The 23,773-nt window shown below is 39.7% G+C and overlaps 1 protein-coding gene across 16 annotated transcripts in view; it reads right to left on the bottom strand.

Moving 5' to 3' along the window:
* Positions 1 to 23,773, bottom strand: part of PTK2 (protein tyrosine kinase 2) — a 223,846-nt gene that overhangs the window by 139,842 nt on the left and 60,231 nt on the right. For 6 of the 16 annotated variants that reach the window (XM_037381981.1, XM_037381982.1, XM_037381983.1 and 3 more), the window contains exon 1: positions 20,440 to 20,623. The exons of 5 other annotated variants lie outside the window; for them this stretch is intronic. In XM_037381981.1, the coding sequence (XP_037237878.1) occupies positions 20,440 to 20,581 (142 nt within the window). In that variant the 5' untranslated portion in view covers positions 20,582 to 20,623. Of the gene's footprint in view, positions 1 to 20,439; positions 20,625 to 23,773 lie in introns of those variants that run through there. 5 more of the 16 variants (XM_037381978.1, XM_037381979.1, XM_037381980.1 and 2 more) reach the window with 2 other exon arrangements.

Genomic DNA, 23,773 nt, shown 5'->3' with positions numbered 1-23,773 from the left:
TGCACTACTGGCTGGCAGCAGCCCTTCCTATGAACATCAAAACAAGAGAACGAAGCCATATGATTTCAAGCAATCTTTTCTAATACTACTTGCTGAAATACTGGTCTGTGGAGGCCCTACGTAGCACAAGCTCTTCTTCTAAACAGCTTTAGAAATAAACCAAAGCAGTGAGAGTTCACTGTCTTTCTAGACTAGTAAAAACTAATTACAGAGTTAGTGATAATGCAAGTGTGGTTCTCAGAAATGAAAAACTGGAAGTGCCTGAAACTAGAGGCAGCGGAGGAAAGTAGTAGGGTATTCTGGCTATGCACTATCACAGCGTAACACACTTGGCTTTGGCTACCATTTGACTTTAAGCCTGCCTTTCCTAGTTTGACATTACTGAACTATACCATCCCAGTTCTACATTTCAAAACATTCAGCTGTATAGGCTTTAAATTTTTAACCCACCTTAACACAGTTTTAACCAGAAGCACACATCAGATAGAGGGCACTTAAGCACTCAAGAGGAATGGAGCATGTCACCAGCATGACAATGGCCTATTACATAAAATTCAATGACCTGTAAAAAGTTTTACTTAAGTCTATTCCAGCTCAAGTGTTTTCCAAAGCCAGTAATTACAGTCTCTGGTACATAGGTAGAAATTAAGAATAAAGTGGGTTTTATTCAAGTGATTAAATGAAGTTGTGTAGGCTGATCATAATTCTCCTAATTACAAGCTTTTTTGAGATTAACTTCTCTATCTCCACACACACACAAGATGAGTGATTCTCACAGTTGCAGTTCTTGGAACTGGGCACGTACCAGGTGTCTCCTTGCATCCTCACATAAGATCTTGAACAGCAGAATAAATTGTGATAGTCCCTCGGATCCTCTTAGGAATCAAAGCTCTTGGCTTCTCAAGACTGTATGCTATGTTTGAGGACCTAAACACCAGCCACATCAGTCTTTAACTAGACATTTGCTTCTCCTTCTCCATCTCTCCTCCAGTCCCCATCCACTGCACCCAAAGACAGCCAAGTAAGCAGAACTAGCTTAATCACTCAAAGAAGAGACGTAATACTTCCTCAAATGTGGCATTTGATTTAACAGTCAAGTCGAAGGCATAATGCCTAGTAAGAAATCAGTTGGTGGCCTCCAGGATTCACGTACTGACCTTATCATGAAACTGGCACGAATTGAAGCCTCTGCTAACATGACTAGTAAGTCTCTGTACTCTGGTTAAGTCAAGCTAGGAGCAGATATATATACACTGTATGGCCCATTTCAAGATTTTACTTTAAAAACAACAAAGGCCCAAAAAACTCCACTTAAACAACAAGAGAATGCCAACATATTCTCCATCACCACCACCCCGCCTTAAAAATGATTAACACACTTAGTCCACCTGAAGCAGTACATCAGGGCCCCTCCAGACTCCTGGAATCAATACCAATGATTCCATACTGCTTTGAGGCAGAGTAACATTTATGGATTCTCCACCAGTGCTTTCACTCCAGGTGGATCCTCTTGACATACCGTGTAGGGCTGACTCTAAACCCAGAACACTATCTCATTGCAGCTGGAATTCTCCATGGACACAGTCCCTTGTACCCACACTCTCTCTACAAACTAGGGACTTCTGTACTGTGCACTGCACGTGTACTGGGAGGGGCATTCGCCATCGTTGTTCTTTTCAGTACCAACAAGGTTTATGCTACTGATGATACTTGCAGATTTTTCCAGTGAATGCTCCATTAAGTCTTTGAATAGAACCACCAACACTGAAAAGCTCCGAACACCTGTATCATCCAAGAAACCTTTGGACCCCACTGAAGAAGGCATTTTACAGTCTTTTACCTCCAACCTACGAACACGGGACTACTGAACTCTCCTCGAGTTTAGATTAATTAAAGCATGTTTAATATAGTAAAGGTCCTGAGGTTCAACATTTGCATTTTATTGGGAAATAAGGAATTCATAATTTTAAGGAAGAGCTGTCACTTGATCAAGGTAACTTAAGATAGCAAGTGGGTTCAGAATGGGGGTTTCCTCAATGTGCAGTAAAAGGGGACAGAACAGACAACTGCTTAGCAAACAAATGATTTTAGAAAAACTGCTTTAGGTTTTTTTTCTATAACCACCTCCAGTATGTATGCCAGATCAGACAGAGACTTAGTTTCACATAAGATTCAAGATATCAAAAGGTTAAGACTTCCAAGTTGAAGACTGTAACAGCTGCAATTAGACCATTCTATTTCCAACTCAGCTACTTCCTAAAGTTTTTAAACAAGGAAAATAAAAGCCATTCCTAAACTAGTTATTAGCCCGTTTAAATATGCTGACATTAGGGCTTCCTTCAACAAAGGTCTCTGAAAGAGAAACTTAATACTTCAAAGGGTAACATATTGGTCTGTAGTAGAAAAATTCATTGGAACTCGCAAGAGCAGGGCTCAGTCCCCTACAGCATGACAAGTTTTGTTACCATTAAGCTTCATCAGTTTTGTCATTTCAAATTGTGGAAAAAATCATGCAGGAACATCTCAAGAACACTCTATCACGGTACATGTGGCACTGTTTTCCTCTCCCCTGCATCTTCCCAGGACAAGGAGCATCCTGGGTCAAAACTACATCATGCTTTGCAATGTGTGGGCAATAAACACAACAGCCTGAGCCACAATGAGCTTCAGCCTGTTCCATTAAAGCAACTGTGTTGTTTCATTTAGCTCATCTCATCCCACCTGAACAAATCCGGGTATTTGTTGGTTACTGACAGTTATCTAATTTCAAACAACTTGGAAAGGGGTCAAGAAATACCAGGTAATTCAATTGCTGCACATTTTGGAAAAAAAAAACCAATCAGTAGTAAATTCATCTTTGCGCATTCCTTGACAGCCCATCAGCTGGCTAAGGAGCACAAACATGACAGATTATCAGCACTTGCTCAGGTCCAGAAGCACCAGCGTATGCTGTCCCTCATCACAGGAGGGTACCAAAGGCGATGAAGGATGATTGGTGTAACAGCTTCACAGTCAAGAAACTAGGGCAAACCTGAAGAAATCAAGTAAGCAGGTTTCACTACCTCCACACAATGTACTGCATCTTTTATAATGTATTTGATCATGGACAGGCATTAAGAAGACTCAAAAAGATGAAACTGTTACTTTATATTCATTTTTGTTCTATTCAGTTATTTCCCTGGAAACAATACATCAATTCCTCACCATATCATAATGATGAAAAACGCTGTTTGTGTACAACAATCTGACCATTTGCAGAAACAGCAGGTGGTAATAAATTAAGTTGGTGTTACACAAACAAGACACCTCCATAAGCCAACAATATACACAGAGCTATCAATCCAATCTTCCTTCAGCCCCTATTAGAACATACAGAAATATTAACTTGGGGGAGCTACTTAAACATGCAGTTTTTTAAATACGGAGTTGTTCCTGGCCTGAAAACATAATCTCTTACAAGAGAATTCGGTAATTAAAACACCTTTGCACATGAGCTTCAGGAAGCAAATATCTTTTTATATATTTGCAATCTGTGCTCTTAATATGTAACATATTAAGTACACTTCACAGTAGCTAGTGAGAAAAATAAGAAAACAATCTGTTTCAACAAGGAGTATAAAAATACATGCATTTTTGCACAAAACCAAGGTATTACACCCTCCACATTAAAAATTGATTTTTTTTCCATGCAGCAGTATTTCACAGGTCAGAGGTACCTACAATCACTCAAACCCCTATGCATACTGGTACAGTAGCTAGCATTAGGAAAAACAACACAGATAAAATAGTATTAAGCATTTCAATCAAAGGATAAATATTTCTTTGCACTATTAATTTTAGCCTGAAACTGGGTCTTCAGGATCTTTATGATTTGGAAGCCGTTCTGTCAGTGCTTACTAAAGGCAAGGGGTGGGTGTCTAGTATCTTCAGCATTATATCCCATGCCAGCAGAGAACTACAGATTAAGTTTATTCTATTTTAACCCCAAGGTGCAACAGAGTAGAAAATTCAATGCAATTTCCACCACATCTTGAGTACCGCCCAGGAAGTCCACATAAGTACAACTAAAATGATTAAGGGGCAGAGCAGCAGCCACATGAGAACCTAAAAAAGCTGGGACTCCAGCAGAGAACTTGATCAGTATTTGCAAAATCCACAATGATGGATAAGCAGAACCCTAAAATTAAACCCCTGATTAGTTTCAGTCAAAAGATCTTTTCTAAACAGGAGGTAGTGGACAGCAGACTGTTGAGGCAGATGGTAGCAGCAAATTCAGACAGGTATGGACAACAGACACAGGAACGGGTATTAAAAAGACTCTCCAAAAGTCTCTAATGCAGTGGATGTTGAGGAAGCACAAGGATGGACTGCAGACGACAGCCATGCTCACATGGTCTCATGAAATAGTCACAAATGGAAGATGATATCAAAGGAAGTGCACCAGTGATGTGATGCTTTTTTTTTTTTACATTAAGTACATACATAGAAGTTTAACCTCTCGCTTCTACTGTTGAAGCTGAAATGTGACCCTTAGTGCCTCCAGAAGGTTCAGATGAAAATACAGATACACCAGCTTTGCAAGTTTTCTCACGCCTGATGTTTTATAGACTACATTTATCAAATCAATAGTTGCCAGTGCAAGATGATGATTTCCAGGCTTGGAAAAGATTGACATCAAGTCTGAAAACCGAAAGAAGCTAAATAACATTATTATTTTCTTGGATAGAACAAATCAGAAAATTAAACAATCCCTGAAAAAAGCACATCTATGAATGCATCAGGAAAGTCTAGATCATATATTTTGATCCTTATAAGGGTTTATATAGGTATGTCTAAAAAAACCCCCAAAACACCTACAGATGGCCCATCACTCACGTAACATTTTCAGAGCTTTTTTAGAAGTTGTCAAATATTTTCTTGCACACAGTTCAAGTTCTTATGTGCAATTTAATGTTCAAAATCATTAAAGGAATTTAAGTCTGGCTTCTCAACTCTACCCATGTAAGAAGCTACAGAACTGACATACCATTGCTTCTGAATAATATATTTCTATGTAAGTCCGAGTTAATTTTTCAAAAGCAAGTAAGTTGTCACCACAGGCTACTGAACCAACTTAATACAACCAATTTGTCCTTGCTGCTGCCAAAGCTGCAGAACTTGCTACCCCTTTTCCTCCCTGCCAAGTGTTTCCTCATCCTCTCTTCCAAACTACGCAGCCCTCACTCCCTTCTGTGGCCTCCTGCTGCTTCTCAAACAGATTCTGAGCTGCTTTTACTTACTAAGACAGAAGAAATCCGTTCAGGCTTTTTTTTTTTTTCAGGTTTTGGTGGGGGTTTAGTTTTGTTTTGTTTGTTTGTTTGTTTTTGGTTTTTTTTTTGGGGGGGGGAGCGGGGGGAGGTCCATTTAAACAAGGTCAAGTGGGTCAAGAAGAGCTTTTAAAAGCTCTGGAGCCAGCACAAAGTCAATAGCAAAAGCACATGGCCAGCAGTAGGGAGGAGGAGGCTTCCCATTTTTGGCAGCTGCAAGTGGGTATGTCAGCTCCTGCTCTTGGACTACATTTGAGGGGCAGTGGGGGGGAATAATACATGAATGGGAGGCAGAAATCATCTTCTCTGCACTCACAAAAGGATTGGAGAAATGAGTGAGCTTTGTATTGGTGAGATTTGTTTTTCTCAGTACGCCCGCACGAATCATTTGCGGTCCAAATCTGACAGGTCTGAGCCTCCAATGCTAAACTATTAAATAGCATGCATTGATTTTCAAGACCTGGTCAAGAGAGGGTGAAGAGGGGAGAAGGAGGACAGAGCACTGGTAGAAGAGGAAGAGGAACTCCTCCACTGTAATGATTAAAGAAGGCAAAAATAATTTGGTTAAAATACCAGTTTAAAAAATTCAAGTCTCATTTTCAACTTCCATCATATATTTTCCCCTTTTCCATTGAAGTCATTTATCAACTATTTGCTGATACCCAGATGAGTTTGACAAACGAAATGGGCAGATTTTAAAAGAGACAAAGAACATTTAATAATAATGTACTGAAATGGCACAGAGAAATATTGAGTAAGCGTCAGAGCGGAGAGAAAAAGGAACAAATGTGAAGACAGAACAGGGAGGAGAAGAAGAAAGTGACACCTTCAAGTCAGAGTGCCTGAAGTCTCATGGTGTTCAGCAGCAGGTTCAAAAAAGAGGGTCCAGCTTCCTGGTTGAGCTAACCCTCACCATTCCAGTGGCTTACCTACCTCACCACGGAGGATCCTGCTGATCTACAAAGCTCCTATGTACAGCTCCCTAATAACAAACATAAGCAGTTCTTTAGGTCACCAACAGACCTATGTAATCTCTATTTTGGACCCGGCATACTAAATAAAGAAAAAGCATGGAAATGGAAGATATGTTGCATCTTAATAAAGAAAAACAAGGTTTTTACAGTAATGGCTTTGCTGACATTTAGAAGTTTTGTTTCTGTAACAGACTTCAGTCTGTATATAACAGACTAAATGTAAGGCCTCAGGCATACATTAATTTATGATTATTCTTGCATTTCCTAACAGTAGAGCCACACAGAAACTTACAGTGATTTTCTGAAGTGTTTGTAAACTGGACAATTACAACTGCTCTAGTATCATGTTCTTCTGACATACAACCATCTTCTAAAAATAAATAATCAATCTGATGCTATGTTTTGCAACATGCACTTTGATGGTATTATTAAATACACACAAATGAAGAATAACAAGGCATGGAAAGTATATTTGTGAAATACTGAACACATTCGTAAAAGTATATCAGAACTTCCTATCTGTAGGAACTTTTACTATTAAAAGTTAAGGAAAAAAATAGTCCAATTACCTGTTTACTGAAAACAATTACAATTTCCTTTTTTTTTTTTTTTTTTTAGGAGCAGAGTGTTTACTACTAGATGAGACAGTAGTTCTGGTACTAGAGTAGGTTTTATAATTTTATACATTCTTACAACAATGAAATTTTTAATTCCTAAATTTGGACACAGACAGCAGTTGATGAAATTCCTGGGGAACAGGACAGACAGGTAAGGCTTGTTTGCATACAGGGCAGACAAGGTGATGAGCATCTGTAATTTGCACCAAAATCAACAAAGCATCTGGTAGTTAACTATCACTGCACCATCTACAGACCTTCAGCCAGGGATCAGAATTCAAAGAGATGGTAGAAGCTCCACATTACCCGTTAAAAGTAGTTTTTCGGCCAGAGACCATTTGAACACATGACAATGACTACAATGAAGTGTAAAGGAAAAAAGTTTATTTGAAATGCACTTGGCACAGGCAATGGCAGGATAAGCACACCTAACCTCTAATTATTTCCCAATATTTTGTATATGTCAAAGTATGTTTTGTAAAAATGTTCAGCATTTGCCTGAAACAGGTTTCCATTACATTTTAGTCAGCTGCAGAATATTTCACTGATCAAGTGAAGGGAGTTTCACAGATGACAGGCATTCAAAGAGAAAAGCTCACTCAAAATGCAGCTATATTCTTCTGTTAATAACAACACTACTCAGAAGAACGACAGACACCAAAAAGAGGTGATGAGAGAAGCAAAGAGCCAAAAGCAGAGCTTGTCAGGCTTCGAGAACATTTTTGTTCCACCTGGACAACTGAACTGTCCTTGTGGGACAAGGTGTACATACTGCTCTGCTGCCAGGGTTTGGGAGGTGTAGCGCCTACACTCCTTCTACACAAATGTAAAATTCAAGACATTAAGCGTTAATAAGATTTGCTGCAAAGAAATAAGCTGCAAATTATTTTCACACTCCAGAAGGAAATTAGTTTTCCCACTTTAAGAGGCAAATAGAAGAAATATTTGGCTAATATGAAGAACAGTGCAGAGCAGCAAACTTGATGAGACTTCATGGTTTAGTCTACCCCTTCATGTAACAAAAAACCAAACAAAAAAAAACTCAACAAAAAATAAACAAGAACTGACCACACCCATAAACAAACACCCTCAAGCACCACCTTTCACTAACTGCAACACTACACATTTAGAAAGTTTTAAGAGCGAATTCTGATTCATTAATGTGCAACACTATTTCCTCATTTAAGGTGTCAGTGAATAAAGAGACTGAAATCATCCCCATGCCGCTCTTCTTGTGAAAAATCTATTTTTCTCTGCAAAAAACTTCAGCTGCACAGCCTGCCTCACTGCTATACTTCATAAGGTACACAGGAAAGGGTGTTGCTGTAAGAAAAAAACCCTTCAGGAACAGATACTGGCATGTTTCTTCACTGCAAAAGCAGCAGCCCAGGCTACATTGACTCCCTTATTTTAACTATCCCTTAACACACTCCTACTGAAGATCAGAAAGCTGCACTTCTGTCAAGATTTCTTCATTGGAGTTGAGGTTTCTATGGCCATCTCGAACTGTGGAAGAAGTTCCTCACCCCCAATCTGTGCTCAATAATTTTTTACATTAGGCAACTGAAGATTTTTCATTTTTTTTTTTTAATTTTTAATTAATCAAAAGAAACTCGCAGTTCAAAAATTTCAGAGAAGATAACTGATACCAGAATTAAACAAAAACTTGTTTCAGTTTCTATTTACTGCACACTTATGGTGTTTTTAACATTTACTAGGTTATTTGTTATAAACATCTCTTATCCATTTTCCCTTGCGCATAGCAATTCAGTCATTTTAACAGTATGTAAAAGGAGAGGACTTTAAAAAAAAATTAAACAACTATTTCACTGGTATGCCTGCCTTTAACTGTTCAATTTTCTATCACCTGCAAAATACTTGACATAAAATACCTGAAATTAAGAATTGTTGCTTTTATAAATCAGATAAATGTCCAGAAAAAAAATAATCCTTTATTCCTCATTTTTCAAATGTAAACTGTATTTTAGAAATGGATTTGTTCTTTTGGAGTTTAATTTAAAAAGAGGAGTATGTTGCTACGCAGCATATATTCCATCTTAAACTTACCGATTTACCTTGATGTTTTGATTTATAAGGCATTTAACAAAGGTATACACCAACTAAGGTATTTACAAAGAAAACCTTTTGGATAGGGTTTGTCAATTCTTCCAGGACATAAGAGACTTAAATTTCTTGTTTGTTTGTTTTAATGCAACAAAATTAAGATTAAAGAAAGATATAACAAATTACATTGGGAATATTCCTATGAAGATGTTGTTTCGACAGAAAGCTCTGAACTTATAAATCAAGTTATTATAACATTTATATAATCTACTCTTACATGCTAAACAAAACAGTTCACAGCAATAAAACAAACAGTATCTCTCCAGCCTGAAAGGAGCGTGAGGAAAGGGAAAAGAACATGTAGAAGTTGTATTCAAAGCCAGAAATAATACGCCATCTAAAAATTCAGTGCCAAATTACACTGTACCACCAAGTCAAAGAACACATATGCCATAACTAACAAATCATCAACACAAAGTGTGCAGGATCCACCCTTCATCGGTATGGCCTTAGTTTTGCAAAGGGATGACCATACCTATGGACTTCCAGGAGAACGGCAGATTTGAATACCTGACAATAAAGATACCTGTGTATTTAAGTTACTGCAAACTTTCTGTGCAACAAGTCCTCAAATTCCTTTCTATCAGCTCAATAAGCAGATATCCAATTGTAAAAATCCTCACACTGGGTCGGCGATTGGTACATTCTCGGTTTTGCTTTCTCTTTAATTGCCAAACTATCTTTCAAAAAATCAATTCTCTACTTCAGTATTTTAAGTGGAAGTGGGCTGGGGGGTATCATACACCAGGTAAGGTGGGCAGGACTTGGCAGGGAAGAGGTATGGGCTGTGATCGCCAGTGCTTTATGCCACTGTATGACATTCATTACTTAAATGAAGCTGGTGTCTAATGACAGCATTACTGAAGCACTTAACTATAGTTTAGTTAACTCTTTCCTCATTCTTCTTTAAGGAACCTGTTATGCTTTTCCTTAAATTGTTGAACAAATGCCCTGCAAGAAGTATGGAGCAGATGCTTACAACTATTTTCATCATTGCTCTGCAACACAGTATCAACTTTTCCAAATCTACTGCTACTTTTCAGTCAATGTTTAGCAACTAAAACTATTTTCTATTCAGCATCGAAACAGGAGACATAAAAATTAAATGTTTACACTTAGGAAAGACTTTATTTTATGTAGTAGTGCTTCTAAGTACTTATTTTTAGTAAGCAAGATGGTTGTTACCTAGACTAGAGGAACAACAACAGAAATTAGAGGAAATCTTGAAGTAAAAAAAAAATAAAGACAACAAAATAAAAAAAAGCGCTAAGAATAAAACATTCACATTAGATGGACTTTATTTACAGAAACAGTAAATATACAGTACTTTCCTCCTTTCCTCTCTTGTAGAAAAAAATTTCATAGAAACATAGAATCATTTCAGTTGGAAAGACCTGCAAGATCATCAAATCCAACCATTACCCAGCACTGCCAAGTCCACCACTAAACCATGTCCCTAAGCACCACATCTAGCTGTCTTTTGAGTATCTTCAGGGATGGTGACCCAACCACTTCCCTGGGCAGCCTGTTCCAATGCCTGACAACCCTTTCAGGGAAGACATTTTTCCCAATATCCAATCTAAACATCCTCTGGTGCAACCTGAGGCCACCTCATCTTGTTCTCATCACTTCTCGCCTGGGAGGAGAGACTGACACCCACCTTGACACAACCTCCTTTCAGATAATGGCAGAGAGCAATAAGGTCCATCTCCCCCGAGCCTCCTTTTCTCCAGGCTAAACAACCCCAGGTCCCTCAGCTGCTTCTCACAAGACTTGTGCTCCAGACCCTTCACCAGCTCCGTTGCCCTTTTCTGGACACACTCCAGCACCTCTATGTCCCTCTTGAAGTGAGAGGCCCAAAACTGAAGACAGTGGTTGAGGTTTGGCCTCACCAGTGTCAAGTACAAGGGGACAATCACTGCCCTGGTCCTGCTGGCCACACTAGTTCTGATACAAGCCAGGATGCTGTTGGCCTTCTTGGCCAACCGGGCACACTGCTGGCTCACATTCAGCTGGCTGTTGTCCAGTAACTCCAGGCCGTTTTCCCCTGGGCAGCTTTCTGGCCACTCTGCCCCAAGCCTATAGCACTGTGTGAGGCTGTTGCGACCCAAACGCAGGACCCGGCACCGAGCCTTATGGAAGCTCGTACAACCGGCCTCAGCCCATCGGTCCAGCCTGTCCAGATCCCTCTGCAGAGCCTTCCTGCCCTCAGGCAGATCAACACTCTTGCCCAGTTTGGTGTCTGCAAACTTCCTGGGGGTGCACCCCATTCCCTTGTCCAGACCATTGATAAAGATATTAACCAGAACAGGCCCCAGCACCAAACTCTGGGTAACACCACTTGTGACCAGCTGCCAGCTGGATGTAACTCCATTTAGAACTACTTTTTGGGCTCATCCATTCAGCCAGTTTTTTGCCCAGCATAGAGTACCCCTGTCAAAACATGAGCAGCCAGTTGCTCCAGAATGCTGTGGGAAATGGCACCAGAGGCTTTTTACTAAGACCAGGCAGACAACATCCACAGCCTTTCTCTTTCCCCTTTGCTAGAAAGGGCAAAATACAGCCCTGCTCAGAGGAACAGCAGCACCACTGATCGATACACAGCCTGGCCCACTGCTTCCCACAAGTCACAAGGTGTCATGCAGTTTAATCGCACCTCCAGCCAAACCAAGGAGCTTGCTCGGCTTTTCCTATATGAAATGGGAATAACCAACATGACCTCTTTGTGCATCCATGTGTATCTAACATGTGCTTGTTCCTGATTTCAGATAATCCTTATTACCAGCTTGTCCCCACTCGTATCTCTTAACAGTCACTGCTCCCTTGCAGAACAGACTGGACACAACAACACCATAACTACTTTCCCTTCAAATTTTAGAAATGAGTGATTTTGGATGAAATATACTCCAGAGTTTCATTTCAGCATATTACAATAAGAAATTCATAATTCTGAGTTCAGAAAATGACCTGAAGCATGGTTCATCACAGAAGTCTTTAGGTAGCCGCAGCCATAGGAAATGCTGCTGTTCCTACTTTAATACCTTGTTCTTCATCACTGTGTGCTGTTTGTACAGTTTGAGTACGCTATCACATCCAGAGTTCTGAAAAGAAGTGAGATGTGACAGATAGGAGTAACATTCCAAAGGAATTCTTACTGCATCTCCAGCCTGACAAAATACATTTAAATTATGTTTAGACATGCAAACTTGGTACTGCAAACATCACATCCAATGCTACTGGCCAATGAAGGTCACACAGCTTATTTCAGTAAAACTAGATCACCGCATCCAAAACCAGCAAGAAGTTTGTTCACCATCAGATGAAACCAGAATGTATACAGCTCCCAGAATGACTGGAAGAAAGAACAACTAATGGATCTTGGTGTATTCAAGCACTGATAATGCCTTGTTATCTATTCATTTAGTTTATATGTATTATTTATGTACTAAATATTACATATTTTATATCATATATTCTATAAGTATGTGTATATATATGAAGATATAAAAGTAAAAGCAATGTGGCTGAAGGAACTCAGCAGCAAAAGTACAAATCCCTCATTTCAAGGGCAGAACTGCAACACTGCAATGACATTCTCCTACCTCTGCAGAAAACCCCAGGCATTAAGTCCTCCCCTCATAACATGAGCAAAACCCCCTTAGTATTAGAACACATAGATATAGAAACATATACAGAAAAGCCTACCTTCTGCTAAAACCTAGGTAGTTGGTACAACATCAACAAATTGAACTGACAGGCACCACTGCTATATGCCCATCTCACCGCTTTGCAAGAGGACACTGTGCTCAGGCAGATCAACAACAGCTTAGGGTGCAAATCATCAGTTTCTTTGCCACTCATGTGATAAAAGCAGTGTACTAATTAGCACTGCACTGCCAGCACCTTTGGATGAACCACCGATGCACAACCCCTTGCCATATGAGTGGTACTTTTACCCTGCGGTAAAGGGTTGGGATGGGCATCTACAGCACATGTATGCTTCCCTTTTGACAGGTACAGTTATATATAACCATAAATCAGAGACCTTTTAATGCAGCCTTTTAATTCTGCCAGTATGATTCCAGACCATTGCAATCTAACACCTGAATGGACAAAAAGCTTCTGTTCAAGCTGACTGGTAATGCAAGTTGTTGTATGGGAATCAGGTGTTACAATCAAATTGAAAAGGCTGCTTTACTCTGAAGTATCTTTGTTGCAGTTCTTCAGTTTATCTTGACCAACCATCATGTCACAGACCAGACAAAAGCCCCTTTTTGTTGAAAACACCAGGATTTCAGGAATACGATTTCTACTAGTATCTCCCCCTAACAGCAAAGACAACAGATTACTGCCAAGTTGCACACGTAACAGCACAAAGCCCATGAGAAGAGCTTAAATCTTACTGCCCCTTATCATCAGAAGCCAGTTGAGAAGCTGCAGGAATACATCCAGTTCCTTCCCATCTCCTCCCTAGAAATAAAGATTTAACAGGACTGCAGACCAATACTCATCATGCAACTACTTGTGATGAAAAACTTCTTTGCTACAGCATTTAGATGCTTACTAAAGGAGATTTCTCAACCATTATGGGAATCCATGACCAAATACTGGCAATAAAGTAATTAGTCTACCTTCATCAAGAAGTAGTACTGTTCCGTTCAAGCAAAGAAAAGTCTGGGTTTACTGACAACTGTAAGTAGAATCAGCTTTGGGCAAATTCTTACAGGAACTAGAAAAAAAGCATGCAATGAAAGGAAGACACTACCATTTTTCAATTTTGAGTCAGACAACATCAGGGTGTCACATACTATAAATAACACAACAGTGAAGACTATCTGTATCTTCTACAAGGTTGAGAAGCAAAAGCCTTCCATCGCTATTTTGGAAACATTTAAAATTATTACATCCATACCTCTTCCAATTCTGAAAGGAAACTGCCACATTGCTGAGGGCCCATTCAGCTAATGTAAGTCGAACCATCAAACACTGGACGCAGAGGAGAAGTGGAGACTACTCAATTTTCGTCTGACAAAAAGAGACCTTTAGTTCTACAGTACAAATTGAAATCGAAGTTTAGCTTTCAGTCTCAAAATGCTACAATTCAGTTTATTATGCTCTTCGTCTATTGACATGACACCCTCTACAGCTCTTCACTGAAGTATTTTCAGTTGCTGGGAGCAGTTGTAGCAAGCAATGGCAGAACTGAAGGTCACACAATGATTTTCTTCCTGTACTTACTCAAGATGAGGAGACTCAAGCCATGAAAAAAAAGCTTTTTTCCTTAGAAATTTCCTCAGTTAAGCAAGAGAGGAAAATTTGCAGAGTGAGTCCAATTTAAATAAAAAAAAGACAAACCAAACCCCTAGTGCTTAGGTTTATGGATCTGAAAAATCACTGGCTGGGGAAACACTATTTTGGAAAGTGGTGATGGTGCTTGGGAAAGTAATAAGCAATCTCTCTCCGGGCAAAGAAACAAACCTTGGTTATCAAATAAATAAACAAAAAAAAAAAAAAAAAACCACAAATGCAGTTTGTTTATTTTCAATGCAGATTATTTTCAATGAAATGACTCAGCAAGACTGAATTCCACCCAGAAATATTTTTCATAATATCTTTACTAAACTACATGCAGTATCAGACAAGGAAAATCCAATCCTCTTCCTATATCCTGGTAAATAAAGCATCACACAAGTGCTGAGCAACCACCAGTTAATTCCATAACCTCAGCAATCCCTTTCCTTTACAACCTGTCCAGAAACACTGGCATCAGTATTTCTCAACATGGATTCAACAACAGATATTGCAGTGATCTCATTTACTTTGCAAGATGATTAAATCTTCACAAATGCTACAGTATTTTTGTATATGCTATAATCAAAAACATTTATGATGTACTGTACTTAAGCTTGTTTTAATATAACTGTTACAAAGACATTTCCTTATATCTGTCTTTTGTTTGCTGTGCTAATTTATAGAACCCAGCAGCTTGTATGGGCTTGCCTACTGTAACGTGATAGTATAAATTAATTTGTCTCCTGTTTTTAATAAAATATCATGAACAAATCCATGTCAGGTCACGAATTTACAGATACTGTAATATTTTTATATACATATATATATATATATCTGTGCGTGTGTCAGACTAATAGTTAATGGAAAACTACATACTCTTTGCTGGCATACCAAAATTTTTACAAGACATGAATTTGCAACTATTCTGTTTGAGCAACACTTCAGCAAGTAGAAGGATTGCGACAAGCTGATGCATTTCTTACAAAACAAACACCAGTCAGAAAAGCATATTTCATTACAACAGTCCTTCCAATAAAGGCTGTGCATGAAGATCAGTTGTCCAATGAATTGTGTTTGCTAAAAACACAAAAACAGGTAAAAAGATCATCTTCAGTATCTAAGGATACCGATTTCAAAATATCACAACTATTGCCAGGCTAAATGGGTAAGAAAAATGATGCTGAGTCAGTGTGTGTGTGCACATATATCTGTGCCATATAGAAAATAAAAATATATAAACCAATGTGACTTGTGATGAAAGAATTCAAATACAAACTGAGTAAGAAAGCTATTAAGGCCACGAACGCCTGTTTAACTTTTCAGCAAAAATGCATCATTTCAATCAACGGACCATTCTCTTAAATGGTGAATTCCAGAATTTGCTCTGCAGCCTTTTTCTAATGCATCTTCGAAAGGTTATTCTAAACCATTTTGTTTTCCTTGCATTAAGTTTTAGTTTTTCCCAGGCAAATCAGCAGTTAATTCCATGCCGGTTCACCAGGTCATTACTAGGTGCTACAACTGATAAGATCATACATCTCCATTACACAGGGCACCAAATGCTCCCCCAGTGTTTGAAACAATCACTTTCCTTTTTTGTAAAAATATCTCAAGCTCCATCTTCTATTCCAGTAGTCTTTGAATAAGAAACAAATCACTCTAATGGAAACGCATCAGTACTCTCACAGCTGCATACTTCCCATACGTTTTGAAGAACATCAATGCTACCCCACCCTGTACTGTAACACTGAAGGAAAGAAATCCCTCGGGTTTTCCAGACTATTTTCCACTTTTAAAAATACACAGTCATAAATGCCTTTGAAAATTAGTTGATTAATGAAATTAACCTTTTATATATATACACACAAAGATTTCCAACAAAAAAAAAAAAAACCCTAGGCACACACACGAATTGAAAGAAGAGATGCTTTAACAGTGTGAAAGTCTCACAATTAAGAAGCCACTAAGTTAATAAAATTTAACAAAAGTTTAGGTAAATTTATGGTTTGGAAGGAAGCGTCTGATGTAAGCCACTCTAGTAAGTCAACGACAGACTGTCAAGTGACAGACTAGGCTCTTTTCCCAGTTGTTAGGCCCTCGGAAACCAAGGGAAAAGCACTTCATGGCATTCCTGAACTACACTTACAGATTCACAAAAGTGCAAGAGTGGGTGCTTCCCTCCGGTCACCTCAACTGAAACTCACTGTGAAGATGCAGCAGAACATTCATACTAACAGAAGGGCTTTCTTTATTTCCTAATACACAATACCCATTATATTTCTATGTTATATATACAGCGTCTGTATCAAAAAAGGTAAGAAATCTGCCTCCCTTAGTGGTATTGGCAACTTTCCTTATGCTGTTCCTACCACCCTGCCCCTTCTATTGACTACTTACCACCTAAAAATCTAAGAGTCTGTTGGACCAAAAATTATCACCCAAGTACTTTCTGTTAGCCAAACAGCAGAGACTTATGAGATGGAGATGAAGGAGAAACAGCATTGAACTTTTTATGTATCTATCTTGCTTATACTCAAAGAGATCACCAACAGGCTCCATCTGAACACACATCCTGAAACATCAGGGAAAAAAAACCACAACCCAAAACCCAACAAAAAAACCCCATCATTTAACTTGGAATTGCTTATCACTTAAAAAAAAAGATTGCAACATTAACAGATTGCAATAAACAGGGTAAAATGCATTCCCAGCTGATCAAATATATTTCACAACATAGCTATCTTAAATTTTTGATATTTTTTTTTTTTAATATCAGGACAAGGATTTGACTGAATTGGGATTGATTGTCTTAAGCAGTATAGAAACAGTTGAACTCAAGAACTGTGATCACCCTTCATTAACTACTCACATGACATACACTTAACAACATCATGTTATTTTATTGTTCATAAATTATTAAACAGCTTTTCACATGCAAGATATTCAAGAAGTTTCCTCCTTCTTGGGGTGGATAACTTACAGCTACACAGCAGAACGATCCTTAACTGTTACATTTCTTTCACTGATCAATTTTGTAAGCTTAAAATGGCATGCCACATGAAACTCAGGGAAAGACCACTAGCAAAAGCATCTAAACCAAGGTACAATATATTTATTATACAATTACTAATCTTACCTAAGATTAGAGATATTAGTGAAAAGTTTTTAATGATCCATAACTACTTTCTAGTCTACTGTTACAGTCCGAAAGATGACATCCCTGCATGACACCAGCACAAATTTTCAGTACTTAGCTGGAAAAGAACTACTGCCTTCTCAGGGACCAAGACACCCACTTCAGCATCCCCAGAAGCTGCAACCGAGCTTGAGGCTGTTTATTCCACAAGAGCAGAGATTTTAAGTTTCAAATTACTTAATAAGAGAAGGGGGGGTGTGGGGAGGAGGGGGATGGAGAGTGGCCAAAAACATCTTACTTCTACCAATAACAAAGTAATACAGACTTGCTTGCTGACAAGAAATATGCCAGTAAACAAAACACACAGTTTCTCTTCATTTACCAACCACAATATTCTCAAATCTGGAGTATGCAGATCCAAACTAAATCACTGAATTCAGTAACACTACTCAGGATTGGACTGAGTAGGCAAAACAGATTACACGAATACTTTATAAAGAAAGCATCTTATTCTTTGATGCAGTCCTACAGAGCACACAGTATTGACTGCAATTAGGTCATCACGCAGTATTGCTAAGAAGATTGAAGAATTTAGATTTAAGAACACTGGGGAAAAAAAAAGGTAGAAGCACACTCAGTATGAACACAGACTCCCTTAAATATTTCAAGGTATTTCCAAGGAACGAATGTTTGCTACGAGATCACACCTAACACACTGAAAGCTTAATCTGTCACATTCAAGAAGAGAACGGATCATTTAGAAAGAAGTTATGGATAATAAAATACATACATCAAGGTTACATTTTAAGACTTTATAAAATACTTCTAAAAGTTTTATCAATTTTTGCTGCAGGTAACCTGATGCTTTAACAGAAAAGCCAAAGAGACAGAAAAAAAGCTATTGAAACGAAATGTTTCTCTCGTTAATAGATTACCTTTCTTTGACTGTAGATATCTCACAGCCCTCATCAAAGTAGGCCAGATCCGTTTCATTTCCCTAAGGTTAAGCTGGTGAGCAGTATACAGAGTATTCATCAGTTAAGGAACAGCCACCCTTCAGCGACAAATATAGCACAAGCTATTTCTCATCTGTCCTATTTTTCGTGGAGGCTGAGATATAACTTTTTCCAGAAATCATCACAATTGGCAGCTGCAAAGACTCTGTTGCCTTGGTCCTCTTACGCAACTCCTGGCATCCCCCTTCTCCCCCCAAACAGGAATAAGAAGAGATTACATGGCTGTTCTCTATCTCGGGGCAGAGGAGGCCGGATAAGCCATCTCCCCTTAAATTACGTTCAGAGAATACTTCACAGGCAACCAGGGGAAGGAGGAGGGATCGTTTTTCATTCATTTTAGTTGTGAGTGGGTGGGGGGGAATCGATACCTTTTATCATGGCCCAATGCAGCCATCTTCTGCAAGAAGCAGCTAGCCCTGCCGTAGTCATCCTCTGGTGCTGGCTCAGGAAGGCGAAAACCAATATCCCCAATACTAACCAGCCTTAACAACAGATGGTAACAACCTGCTTCATCTTTGAAAACATTTTTTCTTTCCCGCTTTTGAAAATTACTCTCTGGGGAAGTACCTTCATTCTGACCCTCACAATAGTTCAAGGAGGTGAATCCTGATTTCATCTAACACTTTTGTTACCCAATTTATGACACACAGGAGTAGGCACTGCTGTTACCCTTTCATGATAAGTTTTACTAAAAGCAAAGCACGCTTCATTTTAGCTTTGTTGCCAGCAGCTACCATTACCCACCGTTTTATTATTATTCCCCAGTGAGCTGACAGATTCTGTACTTATAAGACGCTACCAGGATGTGGTGTTCCAAGTTCTGTGATTTCTTTTTAACTTACTTTTACCATATGCGCTACTACAACATGTCAGTATGTGGCAAATGCTAGTTTAGCCTAGGCAGTTCAGCAAGGTGCAGAAAGCATGCAAGACAAAGACTCTTTCAAATGCTCCTTTGTATGTCCTCCAAAAAATGAGACAATAAAAGTTATAAATAAATTTCCTGTTATTTTTTCCAAGACAACTAATTATCATCTACTCCTACCAAATCCTTAGTTCAGATATGTTTCCCCTGAACTTCTGGAGTAACTGCCTGTGTCTGTGATCCAAGATTACAGTGACGCAATACTTCACTGCCAGTTTCTCTTCCAAAAAAGAAAGTGCACTGAAATGAAAGTGAACACGAGGAAAGTTATGCTTACAATCAGCAACACTCAACCTTTTACAGTTGTTCTCCATCTAAGGAAGACTTGATTCTTTGGCTACCAGCAAAATTTCAAGCTTAATCCCTGTACTGTATCTTCATCTACACACCCCCACCCACAACACCAACATACAAATACCTTCTAGATTATAATAGGGTGAATATTATTGTCTAGGGGATGTAGATTAAGATAATCATGCGAATGAGTTTCACATGTCCATCTAATTACTGTTCAGCCTCAATGTTAAGTCAAACCCTCTCATTGTAATAAATGCATGCTTTGTGGCTAGTTATTGTCCCTTGGGGGTGAATAACAGGGGTGGCAACTTCTCAGATATCACACAAAAATACGTTAGTCTTCAACCGAAAATGCTACCTACAATAATCAGCCACTTGAAAACTACTTCTTCCAAAAGGTAAGCAAAAGCAGAATTACACTCGCAGTGGTTCCAAACATACAAAGATCAAAAACAAAGCCGTTAGATCCTCACATCAGTGGAAGTAAAAACCAAACAGCTCAAGCACTATTCCATTTCAAATAATTCTGAAAAGCAAAGAGAGAAAAATTGAAACATTACAGCTGTCAGGTGAAAGAAGATCCTAAGGACTCCTCTGCATTACAAGCACATAACCCAAATAAAAATACTGTTTTCTAGCTTTGCTTTTTTCCTTGATAGGAGAAAAACCTTACAGACCCACAGGTGGTAATATATAAAATTAGCAGAGGATAAAAAGGAAAAGAGAAAACATATAAAAGAAGGTATGTGTACCTTTAGCCCAGCATATCGGGAATGGGCTACAGCCGCTTTTCTCCATATAGCTAGCACCTGCTCGCTTCGGGGCCTGCTGGCCTGCCACTTCCAGCAACCACATACACCCGACCGTATAGAGATTCAAGCCAGGCTCCGGCATACAATGTCCCAATTCAGTGCTCCAGCGGTATGTGGTCCTGCGAGGGGGGGGGAGGGGGGGCGGGAGGAAGGCTGGGAGCCGCTTCTAAGTACTCGACCCACCAGCGAGGCAGGAGAACCGCTGCCCCTTTTCCCGGCCGTGCTGCGCTGGCTTCACCTGGCGGCGGGAGCGGCGGCGGCGGCGCGGCCCCTCAGCGCACCCGGGGCAGCGCGCTCCGGCTCCGGCGGCAGGGGGGCACCGCGCCGCGGCTTCATCTTCTCCCGCCTCGGCGATGGCAAGCCCGAACCATCCCTTCCCGCGGGTGAGCGACCGAGGAGGGCGTAAGCAGGCAGCAGAGTGAGCGTGGGTGCCCGTACTCCTGCCTTCATTCAGCAGGGAGGCGGGGAGGGAGGAGGGGAGGCGATTAGCAAGCGCCACATTAATATGCTAATCTCCCCCTTCTGTTCCAGGCAGCCGGCAGCCGCCTGTTTACCGACCTGCCAGCCGGCCCCGGGAGCGGCTGAGCCGCAAAGCGGGCCCGGCCGGCGGCGCGGTGCTTCCCCCGCCCGTTCCCGGCGCTGCCGGTGCGGCCCCAGCCCCCTCGGCGGTGGGGCAGCGCTTTTAGGTATTTTCTATCTATGCTTGTATACCGGCTGGACTGAAAAAAAAAAAAATAGGAAGAGGGGAAAAACAAAAAAAAAGACCCCCTACACCCTCTAGAAGTGTGCAGTAACTAACCCTAATTCCTGCTGAAGTTTCTGGAGGAGACCCTGCATCACCACCTGCCAGCCTTGACAAGCACAAGGTTCCCGATGGCAGAAGCCCGAGAGCGTTCCCGTGCCTTACAGAGCAAGGAGCCCAGGGCAGGGCAGCAGCAGCAGCAGCCGCAGCCCCACGGCCGGCCCTCCGAAACCTGGGCTGCTGCACCCGCTGCTCAGCAGAAGGTGAAGGTCACCCCGGCCAGAACGTTTCTCCTTAACTTAGCAGCATGCCACATCAAAACTGCTTATGATAATTATTATTTTTTTTTAAAGAAAGTGAGTATAAACTCATGCAAAAGCATTTTTATCAACACAGCGTATGTATGGAGAAATAAAATATTCATTTTATTCCTAGCAAAAGATTCCACAAAAATTATGAACTGATTCAGCTAAAATATGCATTAAAAATAATAAATCAACAGGAACAACAGATTCACATTGGTCATTAAAGCCCTTTATATATTACATATATTACACTGTAATCTTTTCTCGCTCCCAGCCCTCAGCAGTAAGGCATAAGGCTTATCCAAGACTATAACCAAAAGGGAATTAATCTAAAGCTAGCAGCCTATCTGCCTACTTGTAGCGGCACGTACTCATCACACTCATCTACAGCATACATTTAATTACCTTTCTTTACCTATAATACTGCAATCTTCATTTGTCAATGCACTGGCTATGCAGAACTACGGTGGTGTCTATTAAACTCTTCATAAAAAAAATGCAGCAACTGCATGTAAGTATTGCTTTCTTCTCTATTTAAAAGAGAAAAATAAATATTCACTGGGGAAAAAAAGGGGGGAAAAAAAGTTAGATTAGGCCACAACCAGGCCCATCAGATGTTCTGCATCACTGCTCAGGCACAAAGCTCTTTCTGGGGCTGAAGAAAGCCAAAGAGAACTGAAGACATGCCTGCATGCCCTCCTGCCCGCCCCCCCTCCCCCCCCAAAAAAAAAAGTTCTACACAGCCAGCCAAATACTTTTGGCAACAAGGTCGATTGTATTTACCTTCCATAATAAAGCAAACCACATTATAGTAGTATTTAAAACACAAATTATTGTATTGGCATGCCTAGCGAAGGCGCAGAGGCAGAGGATAGGCGCCTTTTGGGTTCAAGCTGCAGCTCACAGCACAGGAAAGCTGCCATTATGCATCCAGCTCTGCCATGGGCTTCCTTGATGACCTTGAGCCAGTCAGTCTTGTTTCATTACAAAACAGAAAGCTGCAGATAGTTCTCTAGTTTTCCCTAAGTTGGTTTGTGCTTTAGGGTGTAAAATAAAAAATAAACAAACTCCGTGTTTCTTCCATAAAAATGTTTTGCAGAAAACTAAAAAAAAAAAATACATGTAAAAGGTAAAAATGGTATGGCCTGAATTAAGTTTTATTCATGGGGGGAAAAAAACCCCAAACCACCAACCCTTTAAATATCAACTGGTGAGTGCACTACCAAGGAGAATTTTAATAAACAGATTATGTGGACTCACATTTTTCTTTATACTTTTAACAGATGAGACTAATACAGATTATCAATCCAAGTGTCAGGAGACACTATCTGCTGTTACGGCTATCCTTATTGATGATACAACTATTACAATCATTCTCCTCAAGGACATAGTTTCTTGTAATATTAAGACTACAAAATGAAGGTGAAAAGGTACTATGTAGCACGAGAAATTCTTTATTCAATTTTACAAGTTATCCAATATTTTACACTCTGACCATATACTTTTCAAAAGAAACCAAGCGCTTCCTTGATTTTTAAAACCAAAAATTACTCCTTAGAATAACAAATAGAAATTCAGTAACCAGCAGACATATGCTCATTCTCACCTTTCAAATAACATTCTATGTTCTGCAGAAAGTCAGAAACCCCAAACTTTCAGGCAGGAGGGCAGCAAGGATAGAACAGAAGACAAGGCAGACTAACATCACCCCCACCACCCCCCAAACTGGGAAAGTTAACTACGTCTCTAGTATACTTAATACCAAGGATTTGCAACATTTTATAAATACTGCACATCAAGTAGGTATCTGAGTACCATTTATGTAAAATAATCTCTTTTAAGTAATGCCAATCAGATTACAACATTTACCGAGGTAAGGAACATCTGTCAGAAATTAGGACTGTGGAACAGGAACATTCATTCTTGTTGTGCAAGACGCATATGCTGACATACGCTGATAGTATCTGCATAGTACTCACTGTGTAAGCAATTACACTAAGAGATATCAAAGAAAACTCTAATTTTAAAAAATTAACATCAGTTCATAGTAAAACCACACAGAAGCACTGTCCATTTTCCTAAAAAACACATTCTAACCAGAAAAAACTCAGACTACCCCAGTAACAACAGACAGGCCAAGGTCCTCAGCTAAGAAATGGCATTTTGCCTCCAAGGAAATTGAAGTCAAGACTTTTCTACTGACTGTGACTTTGGTTGCTCAATTTCA

This window comes from Falco rusticolus, chromosome 3 (genome assembly GCF_015220075.1).
Source record: "Falco rusticolus isolate bFalRus1 chromosome 3, bFalRus1.pri, whole genome shotgun sequence".
NCBI classification, from domain to species: domain Eukaryota; kingdom Metazoa; phylum Chordata; class Aves; order Falconiformes; family Falconidae; genus Falco; species Falco rusticolus.
Note: the sequence above shows the minus strand (reverse complement) of the source record. Positions and strands in the feature narration are given on the sequence as shown.